At 40.6% G+C, this 19,023-nt stretch overlaps 1 protein-coding gene across 1 annotated transcript; it reads left to right on the top strand.

The window, feature by feature from the left end:
* The first annotated feature begins 6,524 nt into the window (after window positions 1-6,524).
* ATP6V1G3 (ATPase H+ transporting V1 subunit G3) lies at window positions 6,525-19,023 on the top strand. The gene is made up of 3 exons (XM_082052252.1): window positions 6,525-6,677; window positions 15,287-15,387; window positions 18,581-19,023. The coding sequence occupies exons 1-3, from the start codon at window positions 6,596-6,598 to the stop codon at window positions 18,752-18,754; spliced, it is 357 nt and encodes a 118-aa protein (XP_081908378.1). The 5' UTR covers window positions 6,525-6,595; the 3' UTR covers window positions 18,755-19,023.

The raw sequence follows: 19,023 nt of genomic DNA, 5'->3' as shown, positions 1-19,023 counted from the left end.
TGTCAGAAATGCACCATTTCAGTCTATACACTTCCAGGACAACGATACACAACATTTTTGACCTATCTCTGGATCACCACTGCTGTTATTTTCCATCCCACACAAAGGAGAACCTCAAACAACACTGGGCCAAAAGCAAAGTTTAGAGCAGAGTCTCTCCCTTCCCCCTGCAGGATGTTCTGAGGGCCTCCACTGGCTCCCACCAGCCTCAGCTTCCCATCCCAATCCCACTACCTCGAACCTGGCCCACAACCCCACACCTCGCTCCCTCCCCACCCCCATGGGGCAGCCCAGCAGCTCAACGCCTGACAAGGCACAAGTGGCAGAGAAGCGGGGTCCCAAGCTTTGCTGTGAGATGGTCACCTCCTGCATTTAACCAAGAGCAAATAATCTGCGCGGAGGCCGCTGGCTCCAGGGAGCATGGCTTCCTTCGATGCACAAACCTCGCACCCCTGCACAGTGCTGCTTTTAGCCAGCTGTACGCATTAGCTAACTCTGCCTCTCTGACTGCAGTTCGCATATTTTCCCTCACAAGTTCTGCCACAGTATTTGCATTTTAAAGAGTACCACATGCACAAAGTAATGCTTTAAAAATTATTGTACTGGATTAGAAACACTGACCGGTTGGTGATGCATGATGCTGCCTTAGAGAAAATAATCTGATGCCATTTTTGTTGCGGTAGCCCTGAAAATATAAGGAAAATATAAGGAAAGTCTGTCAGGAAGGCCTAAGACACATCTCCTTGCTGGATAAAGCAGCAAAATTGCTCACAGTAGGAAAATGTGAAGCGTGCTGTATGCAGACGTGCTGGCGTGTTTTACACTCTGCACACAGCAGAATAAATCAACCAGCTTTTAAAGAAATCTGACGCTAGAAGTCAGACACATTTAACGTGCTATAGCTGTGCTCAGTTTAGCTAAGCTCTGAAATTACTTGCAAGTGAAGTGTTTGAAAGAAAAGCAAAACTAAAGGTGAATTTTGATCTTTTTTTCCAAGCCCATAAGAGGGACAAATGCTTTACATAGAACATGCAGAGATCCTTAGCAGCAGAATTACTTTTTGCAAAGCAAAACTCAAACCCCTATGAGATACTGAGGACCAGCTAAAACAAAAAAAGAAAGAAGAAGAAGAAAAGTGTGTTTACTGCATGACAGCTTGACAAGAAAAGTCCTTCCCCCTCTAAGATGAGGAACTGCCTGACATGCAAGACTTGCTATTCTCGCAGCCACATGAGGAGCAAGAGAGAGAACAGAAATACTGGAGATATGATGTAAGGCGGTGAATAGGCTAAAATTAGTTAATGTTCCAATTTCTTTTATGAAGAGAGGGCAAGTTCTAGTTTTTTTAATTAAACCAAAAATCCTAGAAGGCACTGGAAAACAGAGATCTAAATCTCAGTGCACAAACATCTGCTTGTGTACATACACATGTACTAGCATAAGTACACATACACATTTCTTGTTTTAAGAACACTAATTCAAAAGCAGATCTTACAAATTAAGGAGTAAAACACCCCCATCACTTTCATAATTGCACCAGGAATAATGTCAGGAAATTTTACAGGAGCTAGCTTAGCTAAGGCAACATCTCCTCTGGTCTTAAATACAGACTGCCAGTACTCATCATTTTTCGACCCCATGTTTTGTGTCTTACCTTTCCAAATAATCACTTGCTTTATGAGGACTAAAATTAACAGCTTTCCTTCTTCATACTGTAGTATTATTATTTTCACTAGAAGAAAGGAAATCCTTCTTATTCTTTTTAGTCACTTTCAGTTTAAGCTGCTGTTACTCAGAGCTGTAATGAAATACAATGAAAAGACTGAGTAAAAAATTAAGATTTTTGTCAAAGTTCAGCAAATTGGTTTAAATGACCTTGAGCTATAGACAAAGCAGCAGCACATAAGTACAGTACAGAGGACTATAGGTTCAGCTCCTCTAGGCTGCAAAGTTGAACTATTTTCTTTGTGCTATCTTTGTTGATCTTGGTAGATCTAATCTGAGACAGCACTGAAATTTTCTGATATACTACGCTTCGATTTCTTCAAGTGAATGCTGAGCTGTGACATGGATGCAAGATGTTGGTTAGCCTACCTAGTTCAAAATACACTTATATGACTCCCCACTTCCCCTCCCTGCCTGCATGCAAGCACTAGTGAGGCTGCAAACTTCTTCTGAGGAAGGCAGCAATGCTAAAAATCCTCAGGAGCATGTAATAAGGGAAGAGGCATGTTCTGTATGCAGAAGGGTGGGCAAGAAGATGGCAAATAGCTGCACTGGGAAAAGAAAAAAGAGGAAACATTATTTGAAATTGAACATTGCACGCCGACTCTGGCTGGGATGGAGTTAATTGCTTCATTGCAGCCCACAAATGTTGGGCTTGTGACCAACACTGTGTTGATAGCACACCAATGTTTTAGGTGCTGCTGAGCAGCAGTTGCAGGGTGTCAAGGCTGTCCCTGTCCCTCCCTCTGCAGCTCTGGGGAGCAGGCTGGGGTGGGCAGGAGGCTGGAGGGGACACAGCCAGGACAGCAGCCTGGACTGACCACAGGGACATGCCACGTAATATGGGACTCAGCAGTAACACCAAGGGTTTGGTCTTTCCAAAGCAGACGCTATTTGGAGGCTGACTGGGCACTGGTCTGCTTGTGGGAGGTGATGAGTGACTGCATTGCTTTGCCTCTCCCCACCCCTCCTCCTCACCTTTTAAACTGTTTTTATCTTGACCCACAAGTTTTCTTGCTTTTGCTCTTTTGATTCTCTCCCCCATGCCCTTGCAGGCGAGTGAGCAATCTGCTATGTGGGGGCTTCCTTTGTTACTTGCTGGCTGGGGTGAACACACCACACACCGAGAATAAGAAATATGTACAACTGTACTGATGGTCAAGTTATAAACGAACCTGGAAGTTTTAGAGACTACAGCTTTTTTTAACCCTTTTTAAAAAAAAGTATTTTTAACTTTTATTATTATTTACTGGAATTATTGCATGGGTAGTGGAAAAAAAATAAATAAAATGAAGACTTATTTTCTTAATTTTTCTCCTGGGAGTTGAAGAGAATTTTAGACAATATAATTAAATACACAGCTCAATACTGGCTTTCTCTGAATGCTAAACCAACTATATTTGCAAACATAATTACTCATATCTAGACACAGTCCAAATTCAGGAAAAAATACAACTTGGTTTACAGGTTCAATATAGGGTAGGCAGACTGCTGTGCCAGCTGAAGCTGGGGCTGTGTCAAGAGACTTGGCCAGCAGTCACTAAGCTCACCCAGACAGTATGGCAGCCACTCATCTCTGGCAATGTTTAATATTTATTCATCTTTGCTTACCTATTTGTTCCCATATTTTTCAGGCCTCTGGGTGAAATTCAGGATGCTGACATCAACTGTGTTGATGTGAGAAGAGCTCTTTCTCAGTGTCACTGTCAGAAAATGCTGCAGCGAGAATCCTAGCTTGCAGACGTAATTACAACTTCAGTACAAAGTTCATAACTATTATTCTTTTAATATAAGCAAATGTGGATGCTGAATTCAGAGAGAAAAGGTCATGATTTATAGAAATGTGATGGTTTTCACTGTGTACATTTTAATTTATGCACAAAGACCTTTTGACATTGAAGCTGAAAGAAGCCCACTACTCTTTCTTGACATGATAGATCTTACTGCAAGTGAAGGTGCTCCATTTTCACCAGAAAAGCAGTCCCCATTGTGATGCAGGATGCTGTGCAGGTGTGCACCCTGCTCTTCCTTATTTAGGCCTTTCTAGAGCAACAAAAGGCGCGGACTGACACACAAAAGCATCTGCAACCAGCTGCCCTGCCTGATGTGCTGCTGATTTAACACTTTATCATTAAATCGATGTCACTGCCTGAACAAAGTGTACTACTTAGTAGTCATAGCATCTCATTTGGAAAGACTATTTTTTATAATAAAAAAGTGATTAAAAAAATATATGTGCTTTGGAAAATATAGCCACAGAGACAATGCATTTCAGCGGAAACTCTGCCAGCTGCCCTCCTACATACAGAAGAGCCTGTGCACCCTTAAACCACAATAAAAGGATGCCACAGCATTGCCTTCACTGCTCAGTGGTAGATTGACTGAGAAGTTGTTATGCTAGGCAAGGCTCAGTCTGCGTAACAGCAACCAGATTTTCTTCCAAATAAAATAACCCAATCTACCTGGGTTGAATTTACCCACTGGCCCTGATCTTGCTGCTGCAGGGAGCAGCCAGCAGCTGCACAACCTACATCTCAGCTGGAAATGCCTGATTTAGAGCATCTCTGCTGGTTTAGCTGTGGGTGAGCAGAGGGAGCTCAGCACAGTCTCTCATCTCTAGTAAGACTCTTCATTTCCTTGTTCCACGTCTTTGCTTTGGGGGAGCGAGAATCCCAGAACTGAGAACATTTTTCCCTTTCTGTCTGTGGAGATAACCAGAAAAAGTTCAGGAGACTCCAGGGACTGAAATAGCTGGGTGAGATACAGAGAAGAAAAGGGAGGAGGATTTTTTTTAGAAACAAAATAAACCAAACTCCTCTCTGCCCTCACTCCCTCTGGTAATACCTCTCCACTGCTCCTCCCCGCCATCACCAGTCACCACAACGGCTTCTCTAATTAAATGAGTCTGGAGCTGACTTGGAAAGAAAGCCAGTGACTGCAGCACAGAGGAGTTTCTTATTAGCTTGTGTGATGGAGTAGGAGACTGGTCAGTTGGTGTCTTAACCTACTTACTTTATTTTAATGAATTATCCATGAAGTGGGATTCACAGAGGTGCGATGTCAACACAGCCTGAGATCATCACCATCATCATCAGACAGGTCTCAGTGCTAGTACTTTGTGTGGAATCTAACAAAATGTGTATAAGCACCAGCCAAAATAAATGCTCATCATCTCCCCTGCAGAGGTGAACCAGTACCTGTCTGATGCCGTGAGGAACACCGGCATGGCCTGCCACCACCCTGTGTATTAACTAGCTACAAGGAAAATTATAAACTGAGATTTTTGTTGTATTCGGAAAAACACTGAAACATATGAACTGTGACATCTGTAGCTCACATGATCTGCTCAATAAATATATGAATTTTTTAAACAACAGAAGCTCTTTGTAATCTGTTCATGTGGGGGTTTTTTCCATAAAAATTCATCATATAGAGCTATTTTATCTGAAATATTAATTAAAACTAACAGATTGTAAATATCAAAATTCAGATCGTTACTGAGGTCTATATAACATATTTACAGCACTGAGAACCGCTCTGAAAAAAAAATCAAATGGTCTGACTCCCGATGCTTTCACCAAAATCTAGAAACTCTGAAGCCATTTAGTCTGCTAGCCATTTTGTAACATTTCTTGTAAGCAATGAGATTGGCTTGGCAAGACCCTTTGCCCAGAATATACTTCTGATGTCTGAGACGAGCCTGACATTTTTGCTTCCTATTTAATTTTTAAGTAACTACCGCTTTTAAATTTCTGAGCCCAATTTTCCTGCCCCAAGGAAAACAAATCTCTCCATTTTTTACTTTCATTTTCCGTTTCTGCATTTCTTTGCTGGTCAGATCATTCAGAGCGAAGCCCCAGTGGCACAACAGGCTTTCTAACCCTACACTTCCTACATTTTCTGTACAACTTCCTCTACTATGTCTGAACAAAATAAACTTCAAGGGTATACACTGAAGTCTTCTAAAAATAGTGCTGTGTCTGCTCTCTTGCAGGTAGAGCAGCCCTCTGATTTCAGTGCTGGAAATGCAGACACATCTCGCACAGTTTCTGGATGAAGGAAGAGACTTGGTGACTAATACGGGGTAAGAAACAGGCATTTTCCCAAGAAGGAGCCTGGGTGGAACTGGACTCTGCGATATCACAAATCAGAAAATGAAAAAACTTCCTGTTCAAAGTCTCAGTGCTGCTGTCATCCAGAGCACAGTCACTGATAGGGCAAGAGGCTTCTCCCTCAAGCCTGCAGCTATTTGTGGGGGAAAAGACAAAAACTTCATAACAGGACACATTTCCCATAAGGACCAGGTAAGTGCCTTGCAGCAAGTAGATAGCATGGCTAGCTACATTTCTAAAGTGAGAAAACTCTAAGGAATAATGTTAAGAAGTAAAACCAAACAGAAGGTGTTCAACCAAAACTGCTTGTTGACTGAGTCTGATTCTTCACATTTAGGGGAAGTTTTAGTAAAAGGAAATCCCAAGAAATATTTTTTTCCTCAGTTCCTCTGACAAAACGAACTATATTCTGCTTCAGCAAAAAAATGCTAAAACAAAACGAACAAACAACACCCCCTTGCACACACATCAAAATACAAGCCACATGGAATGCTCTTCCCAATGTGTTAATCGGACACTTCAGCTTTCCTGTGACCCTGAGGAGGGGAGAACATTCCTTTCCACCTTGCTGCTGTTGTTCTGATTGCACTGGCAGGCCTTTTCAGCCAGCAGCAACCAGGCAGAGCCGGCTGGCTGGGCGCAAACCGGGAGGCTGTTGTAATAACAGAGAGAACAGAAAGCACAGGGAAGAGCTGGCAGCTGTATAAAGCTCCCCCGAGCTCTGGTCCCCGCAGAAGCGCTCTGGCCCAGCAACCAGCATGACCAGCCAGTCTCAGGGAATCCAGCAGCTTTTGCAGGCAGAAAAACGTGCCAAAGACAAAGTGGAAGAAGCCAAAAAAAGTAAGTAACTGGCCTAGTTTTACTGTAGTTTTCAACTGTAAGCTCTTCAGAATTACAGTGTCTCATGGAAAAACAACATTACTTCACCTGTATACATCACAGCTGTGCTGCTCTCATTCCTTCTTCTCACTTGTGTTAGTGCTGCAGCCAGGCACTTAACCAAACCCAAACCTTCAGCGTTTGCTTAAAATTCAGTGTGCATGTGTGTGCCTGTGCGCGCATGCACACGTGCCTTTTTACATTAAACAAGGTTTTCTTTGTTATATTCTTCCTGTCAGCTAGATTTAGTCTTGTTTTATCTGAATGCAATACTGTAATTACAGGATTCCTTAGCTATTTAAACTAGAAGACAACAGACCTCTGACTGCCAGCTATTGAGAACCAGATTCTAAACTCTCTATTTCTCTTTATAGGTATTGTATAAATTTTTCAGTGTTCCTCTTACAAAATCTAGTAACTTGCCTTCTAATTCAGCTGTGCTCAAAAAAAATTATATGAAAACAAAGGGAAACTTCAGCACAATTATAGTAATCAAAGTCATGCACCAATCACAAGCTCTGTCAGTGCTATAATAGATCATTGATATGTTATTACACAGTACAAATAATCAACAAGTGATTAAATGTTCAGTTTAAAATAAACATCTTGTTTAATGAATGCCTAAATGCCCAGGACAAAGCATGTGTACATGTCCAATAATAATAAATTCAAATATTTTTATTCTAGTCATATGTAACAAAAAAATAATAAGAAATATAAAAATGAAGGTGTCTGCTAGATTTAAATCAAATAAATAATTCTCCTGGAAGAGTCTTTTCATTATCTATTTCCTTCATTTTCTGCATTCATCTACCAGTGATTTGACACAAAATATTTACCTAAAAGCAGGTACCAATCACATGAGTCGCTGACTTGCATTAGCACTGAAACATATATACTGTTTCACAGAGTTATCTAGATTTAGAAACCAGCAGCAGGAAACAATATTGTCCTACAGGACTCAACTACAATGCATGAAGGTGATGTCATGTGGAGAAGAGTGTGATGGGGGAATGTATTTTGTTTTCCAAGGAGGAATAGAAGCTAAACAAAAATATTTTGTGTAGTTTCTATATCCCTTCTACACACAAATCCACATTGCTGTGTTTTCATTAATTATTAGTGTGATGTGTTAATTTGTAGAGCAGCACACAAAAAAATAAGTAGAAAGGCAACACCCCTTCCCTGAGCACCCAGCCCCTGCCTGTGCCTTGCAGAAGCAACACAGGGTAGAAAAAAAACAAAACAAACTCCCATTTTCATAAAATAAAAAGCTCACAAAAAGAAAGCGTTTTGGTATTGCTGTTTCCAGCCTAAAAGCAAGGAGTACTTAATAAGTTATTTGACCCTTATGCAGCCAAATGCAGTGCTGTGGGCGGGTGGGGGCAGAGGAAACGCTGCTCCCCAGAGCAGGTCAGCGTGTGAGCGGGAAGGCACGGCCACACAGAGCAAGAGGGAGTTTGGTCTGAGCAGACTGCAGAATCAGGGCCTTCAGCTACAATTGCTTGATGTCAATCAGCGTTCACTTTTGGTTTGGGTGGTTTTTTTTAGTTGTTGTTTTCATTTCATTTGGGTTTCTTTTTAAAACAATTTAGCTTTTTCTAAAACAGCCAGTGAGAAAGAGGGTTTGTAAATTAAGGAACTCCAAAAATGAAGAGTAGCATTAAAGCATAAAAGTAATGACTAAAGATGGGGGTGGTTAGTAGGTCGAGAGAGGTTCTCCTTCCCCTCTACTCTGCCCTGGTGAGACCACATCTGGAATAGTGTGTCCAGTTCTGGGCCCATCAGTTCAAGAAGGACAGGGAACTGCTGGAGAGGGTCCAGCACCGGGCAACAAAGATGATTAAGGGAGTGGAGCATCTCCCTTATCAGGAAAGGCTGAGGGAGCTGGGTCTCTTCAGCTTGAAGGAGACTGAGGGGTGACCTTATTAATGTTTACAAATATATAAAGGGTGAGTGTCATGAGGATGGAGCCAGGCTCTTCTTGGTGACAACCAATGGTAGGACAAGGGTTAATGGGCTCAAACTGGAACACAAGAGGTTCCACTTAAATTTGAGAAGAAACTTCTCAGTAATGGTAACAAAGCACTGGAACAGGCTGCCCAGGGGGGTTGTGGAGTCTCCTACTCTGGAGACATTCAAAACCCACCTGGACACCTTCCTGTGTAACCTCATCTAGGTGTTCCTGCTCCGGCAGGGGGATTGGACTAGATGATCTTTTGAGGTCACTTCCAGTCCCTAACATTCTGTGATTCTGTGAAAGACAACTGTCTTGCAGAATCCAGACACAGTTACAGGTACAATCACTCTACTCTGCAAAAAACACACTCCCCTGTCATCACCTCAGCCCCACAGAGAGTGCTGGTGATAAGCACAGGGCTTCTTACAGATAAGTGATCTTCCAGACGCCTCCGAGTCAGAAACTTCAATTAAACCACTGCCTGCCTATGCTCACTTCAACACTAATACACCAGTCGGAGTTATTCAGCAGCTACAGAAAAACACTTACTAAGAATTTGGCTATCAGTAAAAATATTTAGAGTAAAAATATCGTCAGTATATTCTTTACTACTTTTAAAGTTTTTTTTTTTCTTTATAAAAATTATTTAGGAAAATAAAGATTTCTCATACATAAAAATCTGAGGGGGAGGAAGATGGGAAGAGCAGATAAAGAACATAGAGCCAGACTCTTTTCAGTGGCAACCACTGAAAGGGCAAGAGGCAATAGCACAAGTTTAAAATAAGAAAACAACTCTACAGCTGTGAGGGAGGTCAAACCCAGGAAGAGGCTGCCAGAGAGGCTGCGGAGTCTCCATGCCCTGAGATGTCAAATCCGCTGGCTGTGGTGCTGATGAAGGCGCCCTTGCCCAGCCTGCCCCAAGCAGGGGTTGGACAGACCCCAGAGGTCCCTTCCAGCCTCAGCAGCACTGTGTGATCCTGTGGAAAACCTCAAACATTATTAAGAGATTTTATTCCTAGGTATAGCAGATCAAGGCCAAAAAGTTTAAATTACTAATGAAGCTGCATATTCATCTACAGCCTGAAGACTTGGGTGGATCTTTTTGTTCATGTTAAATACTATCAACAGTTTCTACTAAGGTGTCAACAGCAAAGCTCTTGATTTTAGATCTCACGATCACACAAGCAAGGTCAGGCCTTACTGTTTCTGATTTGGGTTTTTCTAAGGACTAGTGGACACTAGATTTTATGCTAAATGAAGCACTATAGCTAATCTAACAAAATAATTATAGCTAGACAATCATTATTATATTCAACATTACAAGAGGTTTGCAATGAAGCTACAAAATAAAATTTAAAAAATTTTAAAATGTCCATGTTGTCCTTAATTTCAATATTTTTATAGCAATGTTACTATTCCACCATAAATACCTAACTATACCAACATAACTTAAATACTGTGGGACAAGGACAAAAGGGATTTTTTTACTGCCAAACTCGGTTATGCCAAGTCAGAATTACTTCAACAGTGTCTTTTCCAGAGCGATGCTGCAGTTAGATGCTAGATGCTGCTGCATGAAGGATTGAGTAGATTGTCTCTGAGCACAAAAACAAAGAGAAAAGGAAATTCATAAAATGCAACAAACACATCCAGTGCAATGGGTTAACCTGCGCACACACAGTTCAGTGAAAGCAGGTGAGGATGTACTGCTCCAGCCCAGAGCCGCCCTGTACCAGCTCAGGTCAGCAGCTTCTGCTCGGGGCTGGTGCTCTGCAGCCCGGGGCGGCAGGTGAGAGCCAGGAACACAGCCAGCCCAGTGCCAATGCCGGCCCACCCCCACCAAACCATACACATGACCCCCTTTGTCACCAAAACCAGCCGCTGCTCCACAGCCCAGGGCCAAGGAGTCCAACTGGTCTATTTACATTGTAACGTGAGAAGAACAAATGTCTGGTTATTCATGGGACACAACCAGAAGTCATTTTCAAGGAAATGTGATTAGCAAACCACCCTTGTGCAAACCCTGCAGTGTTTACAGTTGATACTTACATAACCAGATCAAAATTTAGCATGAACACACATAATATTGTATATAAACAGATAATGAGTCTAGTTCTTGCTGACATATGTGTAGCTGCTTGTAATGAAAAATCCACTTTGGATAACTGAAAAAATAGCAAATAAATTATATTTATAGACATGAAGCAAAGCAAAAATATAGTGCTAAAGCTCTTCTGTACAAGCTTTTTCATACTTCTTGCTCAATACTCTTTATCCCGACTTGCAATATCTTCGCTGTATCCTTGGCAGATCTTATTTATACCTGACAAATTATTAATGGTTTGTCGGTAAATACACACATGCAAGGCTGAAACTATTAAACCGATTAAACACAAACCAAAACAGTCTGCAATCCTTTGCCCTTTTATACACAGCACTGCTTTATCTATCATTTTTGCTTAAGCATAATTTCGATCCCAGAAATAACTGAGTATTGTCACAGCCAAAAAATCAGTTCCTGAAAATCCTTTTGGGTAAAACAAGGGAAAAAAACATGTCATGAATGCTGGGTTTAGCAAATCTTATTTTCCTATAGATTTGTATATCTTTGCTTGAATTTCTAGTGCCTAATAAAATGAAAAATCAGATGAAATATTTCAGGAAATCAGATTAAAAACAAATGTTAATCAAAATAAGATATTGTAAACAGAATTACATTCATGATGCTCTCTTGGATAATATCCAGGACGTTTTATCTACTGAAAAAGCTATACATACTGATCAGCTGCTTCGATTGTATTTTATTAAAAGTGCAAACCAGTATTCTCAAAATGAGCATCCCCAGATCCCATTCTGCAGAGAATTTAACACTCTTGAAGACAACTGAAATGGTCCTATTTAAAGAAAATAGGATTATTTTTTGGCAACTTCTTTATATGATATTATTTCTATGCAGAAATTCAGCTAGAAGCCTTGATTATATATTTGAAAACAGAAAGCCAATTTTAGCATAGCAGTTTTGGAAAGTAAGATAACGTAGTGTTTGAGCAAATTAAAATGCAACACTTTTCTTTCTACTGTCTTTTTCTTGCAAGATCTAAAAAACACCAACAACCTAAAAAAACCTCACCAGTTCTTTGGGGTCTCAGCAGAGCTATGTTTGTCATTAAAGTCACAGAAATACCTAGAAAGAAGGCAGCCTTCCTCCATGCTAACAATGCCTTCCCATGTTAGGTAAGAAAATCTAATACAGGGCTGACTTGTCACAGAAAGTTGGTTAAGAATTGGCCGATTTAACGTGACGCCTAGAAATTTATAGGCTGTCAGCTACCATAATCATGGCCAAGGAAAGCAGGCAGAGCTCAGCTGCTTTGCTGCTGTCTGCACGGATGGGAAGGAGGGACAAAGGGGCAGCATTAAACCTGATCCCACAGTGTGCCCTTTGAGGCAAAAGTCTCATCAAAGTTGCAGCTTTGTGTACCTCACTTTTCTGATCCTAGAGGAAATTTTTTTTTTTGCATGATCTTGGCTGAATGTCAATGCTCTGCCACCCTTTGCTGTGTAAGGTTTGATTTCAGCTTGGCCGTGCTCTGCAGAGAATCTCATCCAGAAGATCAGTGAGACTTTGAAAAGGCAATCTCATATTGCACAACCAAGGTAGCAGACAAGTGGTTAATAACAGACTGACTAATTAATTTTGGTTTGCCTCTAGTGAAACAGCAGGTTAAGCTCTAGTTTCTGCCTAACTTAATCAGGTGCAGCATATGCACTATCGCATATGTTGGCAGTTGCCGATTCTGTCCACAACGTTGTTGAACTAGCAGTAATTTACTCACAGCTTTTCCATTTAATTAAATAGGAAGCAGCAGGTTCCTGCTGTTCTAGTCCTAAAGGCAACATGGAAAAATGAAATGGTTGCCACCCTACAGTGACACCCTATGTATTGTGCTTACTCCAGTGCACTGTCAAGACTTGACATCTATGTATATATATATACTTTTTGTTCACTAGCTACATTGTCAGAGGCAAATGAGCTGTTGTTTTACAGTTAATCTCTTTGCATTTTGTGCCTTTTAAATGGATTTATCTGTCTTGTGGCCAAATACCCAACATATTTACTACAGATGGCCCCCCAGATGGAATTTGAAATTGAAACCCCGCTGATTCTGAAATAATTTCATTTACTCTGGAGATCCAGTTCTTCAGCTGGTGAAATTGGCAGAGCTTCATCGTAGTCACCCCCACTAACTTGCAGCTCCAGAGAATCGCCCCCCGAGCTCCTAGAGGAAAACTCTATAAAAGGCTGATTAGCTTCAAATTTGGAGAGGACAGTTAGGGTGACTTCAAAATACAGACCTAAACCCAGTTCCAAAGTTTGTTGTTCAGACCGACATCAGGCTGTTACGCAAACTGGCCAGTTCATACATACTGGCCCCAAGATTTCATACAGCGAGGGACACAAGCTGAGGGAATGAGCCCTTATCAAACAGATACAAACTCTGGGAAAGTACATGCTGGGTTTTAAACATAAGTCCAGTGCCTCTGTGACACAAGGACTCTGAGTAATATCGTTAACTACACAAGAGAGCAATCCAGTGATGAACTGAGTAAGCAAAGCTATTCAGTTCTTCACCAGGTCACTCCCTTCTTGTAAAAAGCCTTTTTACAAACACACTCCTTAGATCCCACAACAAGCACACCCACAGAATCAAACAGTCCAAGAATCAAGACATTAAAAGGAAATTCATGTTTCAGGCATCTCTCTGCTTCTACTCACCAATCTGCAGATAACGACTTCAGAAGGGGCCGTCAGCTGGGCTAAAAATTTGGTGCTGGATCAGGCATTTGACCCAGGCTTTTGGTGAATCTCAGATGTACCAAAACCAACAGTCTTCCTCCCAAGATTCAGTGTTCTCTTTGTGTCATGCTCAGTAGAAGCAGATTGTACTAAGCCACACCTGAAAAAGCTTCAGAAGCCAAGCACAGGTGTAGCCAATTCAGTGTAACAGCCTGCAGAAAATAAATCAGAAATTCTAATGCTCATCTTCCTAGCTTAGTTGGAGAACACTCCTTAGGATTTCAGAAAAGGTACTCTTTTCAGCTTTCATGCTTGAATGGAAAGTTAAAAAAAACAACCAAACAAACAAAAAAACACAAAAACAAAAAACCAACACAAAAACTTCCAAAAGTATTCATATTGCTCAGTGATGCTAAGTGGGTGGTTGCAATAAGTAAATAAATAAATGGATGTTTCATGCATCAGATCAAGAAGGCTTTTTCAGTTGCCCAGACTCCACGCTCTCATTCTTGTAATATTGTAATTTAAGCAACAGATTTTTCAGCTGTCAGAGATCTTGCTCCCATTAAGAAAGGGAGCAAGCTTAACCTCTCTCACTCCTAAAGTTCTGTTCTAGCTGTACAGGAGAAGGAGACCCCAAAAAATCAGCACCAGCTCAGGTGTCTCAAATATAGCATATCAACTTTCAATGCAAGAGGTTTACAGCCTCATCAGTTAGAAAGTGACTTTTCCCCCACAAAGTAGTGTAGCAAGAGCCCTGTGGAGATCCACGCAACTTTACCGACTTTCTATAAAACAAGCAGAGATGCATCACTGGGAGTGGTTACAACATCTTCAGCACTTGCTTCATGTAAACACTTAAGCATCACATTGCCATCAAACCTTCTACTCCTTTACGTAACATCCCTGCTAGACCTGGGAACTACCTTATGCCCCACCCTGCAATGACTTACATGGGCTTAGTTTGACAAACCCTTAGCGTTTTACCTAAGACAAAGTAATTAGTCACAGAATTCAGCATGTAAATAAGCCTGTTCAGAAGGAAGGCTCTAGTTTCCATTACAGCCTAAATTGTCACTTTATAGATCACCCTCATGTTTAAAAAGAACAGGGGAAAAAAAAAAAGACTTGTTAATCACTTTCCTATTTTCAAACACATTGGTAGAGAATACCGTTGACCTCCTTTTTCTCTTAATCAGTCACCTCTGCATTTAACAAATGTTAGGGGAAAAGGGGAGAAGAGGACAAAGCCTGAAGGTTGCAGCTCAGTTCGGTGGTGAAGTCTTGCAGTACTTTGGAAATCTGCCAGCTCTAAGCAGAATCCAGTTGGTGTGGGATGAAGGGATGCTGGCAACCAATCAATACAGCAAATCTTACAGAATAACGTCTTTTCCTAACAGTGACAACTAAAATCTGTTATCTGGCTGCTACTATTGCTGATGAAGGCAAGATAGATAATTATTTAAACAGCAAGCTGTGATTTAAAAAAAAAAAAAATAGTTTGTGTTATGCAAAAATGTGTGGTTGCAAAAAGACTTCTGTTGTTAGCAAACCAACAAGCTTTTCATTTTGATGTGTGCTTTTGCACAGGGAGTTGGTTTCAGAAGATGGGTACTTGCATGACTGGCTTTCAATCAAAAAGTACCCTACCCAAGTCACTTTGGCTGGTCTGACCGTTCTTGTGCAAACAGACCTGCTGTTGACTTTGCTTGAGGCTTTGTACTTCTTACTATGCCACGTAAAATACCTCTGATTCATCTTTTGAGATACAGTGACAAGTGTGAAGTAAATCCCCATTTCTTCCCCTATTAGGAAAGGGAAAGAGGCTGAAGCAGGCCAAAGAAGAAGCCATAGCTGAGATAGACCACTACCGTTTACAGAGGGAGAAGGAATTTAGGAATAAGCAAACAAACGTAAGTAAGAACCTGCGTGTTCTTTTTCAGCGTCAATGTGCCTAACGGTAAAAAAAATGGCTTCAAACGGTGATAGATGGAGACTTTTACAAACCAAGCTGGCCATGCTGAATGAACACACCTATCACACAGACATCGCTTGTGATGCATATATGCTCCATTTTGACTTCTTCACAGGTTTTAAATGCGTTTGTAGAAGGCATGTGGACTTTCATCACTAAACTTGTCCAGATTCTGTAGTTGGTTCATGCATGTCCTTTGAAGACTTATCTCCGTTAAGGAAAAATACCTTTGGGTCTTCTTTCTTTAATCCAGACAAACCTCATTCCGGTCTTGAAACTGGAGGTTTCAGTAAGGTGGATGCTTTAGTAAAAGCAAAGATTTGAAATATTTCTCTTTATATTCCACTATAGCTGACTTTTGTGACTGCATACAAGACTACATCTTTGATGAACTGAAATCAATCAAACTTTGGAGATTTTCACCACATTTTCCCAGTAAAAAGTGGTCTGGCTGATACTTTCATACCTGGATTGTAGTTCATTTTATACATGTATGCCCTCTTGCAGTTTTCTCTATTATTTTCATGAAGGCTCAACAATCTGTTCTCTTTTTACTTGGTGACCTGCTTGTTTTTTCCCGTTTGTTTTGTGCAAAGACAAGGAAATTACATGTGCAAAAGCAGCCACACACACAAAAAAGCCAACGAGGTCAAATAAAAACTGCTTTACAAACCTGTCATTTCAGTCACAGTTCACACAAAACATTTTCCAGCAGAGATCATAAGCCTTAGGAAGAGATGTACACACAACGTTTCTGTAGCACACACTGCCAGCCTACAGACACACTGTCACACAGCCAGGCCAGGTGGAATTGTCTCATATGTACAATTTCAGATGTTTACTGACACTAAAATAGTGAAAACACCTCTAAAATTTGTTCACCTTTTCAGTCAAGCCAGACTTCTTGTTTTAGGTTTGAAAGAGCAGAAAAGATGTTGCTTTGGTGTGAACTCAATTTTTTCATCACAAACAAAATCAAAGCTGCAAGGGAAGACTGCTCTTTGTTGACTGAACATTTTACACAGGCAGGACAGAGCACATATTGTTCCTCAAATGACAGCACGTTGTACAAGATCATCGCAGTCCTCCTTCACAGTCTCTGACCCCATTATGTCGAACATATATCTACCCAGACAAATGTCATCATTATTAACCTGTGCCTGGAAGGCAGTCAGGATTTCCAGCTAAGCCAGTGCAGGGGGAATCTGACACCCAGTTCAGCTGACTGGCTCAGGTGTTCGGACAACAGTATTTTAAATTCTTTGTCACAGTTCCATTCAATGCTATTCCTCCTCCGATTCTGTGTTGCTGTATCCAAACTGCGGTAAATTTTCTCATATTATGAGATGTCCCACATCAGTCCAGAACAGCAGAACACAAAATAATAATTAATTTGAGGTTAAAGTGACAATATGCAAGAATTTTTTTTCAGAATATACAAAATTTAAGCCCAGATCTCAAATCAATTTTGCTAGTGCTCATGGTGTTCGTACTCAGTCTGAGAGCACCAAACTTCGGAGAGGTGAAGCCTAGTTCCAAATTTTGTGGCTTCCAAGTCAATGTAACATTTTAGCAACTTTGGAATGACACTAACCTAAAACCAGTATGGGCAAAATAAAGGACAGAGCTTCAAGGTCAGCAGAAATCATAAACTAAGCAAAGTATAGTCTACATTCTGACAAGAAAAAGCTCTTGAAATTCAGAAGCAGAAAAAGGGGAAAAAATACTTAGAAGATTAAGAATAAACTATCATCAGTTACAGTATTAGCATCGACTTAGAGAGCAGGTTCCAAGTCTACAGAGGTTCTTCTTAAAATTATAATGCAATGCTTTTCTTGAGGTTTTTCAAAAGTATTTAGTAGCTGGATAACATGCAACCATCTGGGATCTCTAGAAAGTTTTTTTCCCCAGTGGAAATATCAGCTTCATAAATCTGGTCTGATCTGTACAATCTTTCCCACATGAGACATTATAACTTGCATAAAAGCTAAAATAAAATGCCAGCTAAAAATAGTTACTATAGAAAACTATAATCTTTTCCTGATATTTACAATTATGTCTATGTCTATGTCCTGTATTTCTTCCAAATTGGAAAGTATTTTACATCTGGATTACAGACAAACTTCTTATACATTGCCAGGTACTGATAAATAGAATTGCAAAGATTATTTGTGCAAAAGATCTTAACTCAGCTGTTTTTCCTTCTTTTAAGGATTAAGCTGGGCTGAAATTACATGGAAAATAAAGCAAATGACTCCTCCTTTGTTTCTAACACCACAGGTTAGCTTCAGTTGCTAGTTCACCCCAGAGAACCATGGCAGGAACAGGAGTAATATGTTAGTTATTTCTTTCTTACTCTGTCAGTATGTAGAAATGTCTTCTGCTTTCCCCTATGGAATTCTTTAGCTGGAAACCCATTTCTCTGCTGGTATCTGAAGGACTTTTCCATAAAGGAAGAATTCAAGGGATGTTGGGGCAGTGGGGGAGGAGCGAGCAAAGTCACGGATTTGGAACACACGCATCTGTTTATAACACAACCTTGCTAAAATGTTCATTGAGTCCAGAGTCAATTAAATTCTAAGCGAATGTCCTGATATTAACTGTGCCAGAAGCTGTCTGGTATTTTGCCAGGTAAGAAAATGCAACATTAAAAGACCTTGTCTGAGGCCTGTGGAGGGTTATACATCACTAACTGCTGAAGACATTTCAAGTACTCTGAAACTGTAATCATGCATTGTCAGGAAGCCTTTCCCATGTTTTGCTCCTTAGCCGCACTCCCATTCATTCTCAGTGAGGCCAAGCAGCACACTGGTGATAGAACTTACTTGACTAGTTATTAAAATAGAAAACAAATTAAAATGAGCAGTATAAAAGACAAAACATGTAGAATGTTGTTCGCACAGTGAGCTGGGAACTTTCATTACATGGGGAGATTCCCATTGCTAATGAGCATATGAAAGAGCTCCCTTTAATCCTGTTTTCATGTGTATAGTTCAACCTAGATCATACCCTTATTCTTAGGAAGCACTATGATGTGTTTGTGTTATGTTTATGCTAGATGATGAAGAAAAATACAATAAACGTAGTCATAAATGACCCTTTATTTTGCTCAGATGACTTCTGCTTTTCAGGTAATGGGCTCCCAAGGTAACCTCTCTGCTAAAATAGAAGAGCAAACAACAGAAAACATCCGAAACCTCACTAGCAGCTACCACAAGAACATGGAGAGCATGATGAAAAAGCTTTTGAATACAATATGTGACATCAACCCTGAAGTTCACCCAAACTTCAGACACGCAGTTTAACATTCATTGATGTACTAAGGAAAGATGTTTGTAAGAAGTAGCCTTCTTTCTTGATAAGGATGTTTCCTCATTTATTGTTTCTGTATGTGTGAGAAAAAAAGAACACTAAAGTCAAAAGCACACCGTTCTACATAAGCTTTTGATGTGACAAGAATTACACAGGGTTTCACAATCATTTGTTGGAACATTGTTTCCTGTTGGTAGCTCAGCCCTTGTCATTTAGACGGGGGCAAGTCAGACACAGCAGAATAAATTACTATTTGACACCA

Source organism: Streptopelia decaocto, assembly GCF_964273445.1.
Source record: "Streptopelia decaocto genome assembly, chromosome: 5".
NCBI classification, from domain to species: domain Eukaryota; kingdom Metazoa; phylum Chordata; class Aves; order Columbiformes; family Columbidae; genus Streptopelia; species Streptopelia decaocto.
This window is presented reverse-complemented; position numbering and strand designations above follow the sequence as displayed.

Excerpts from the sequence above, each read along its gene's own strand:
- ATP6V1G3 (XM_082052252.1), top strand. The coding sequence starts at position 6,596 with ATGACCAGCCAGTCTCAGGGAATCCAGCAGCTTTTGCAGGCAGAAAAA. Across the intron at positions 6,678-15,286 it reads AGTGGAAGAAGCCAAAAAAA|GAAAGGGAAAGAGGCTGAAG; the intron begins GTAAGTAACTGG and ends TTCCCCTATTAG. Across the intron at positions 15,388-18,580 it reads TTAGGAATAAGCAAACAAAC|GTAATGGGCTCCCAAGGTAA; the intron begins GTAAGTAAGAAC and ends TCTGCTTTTCAG.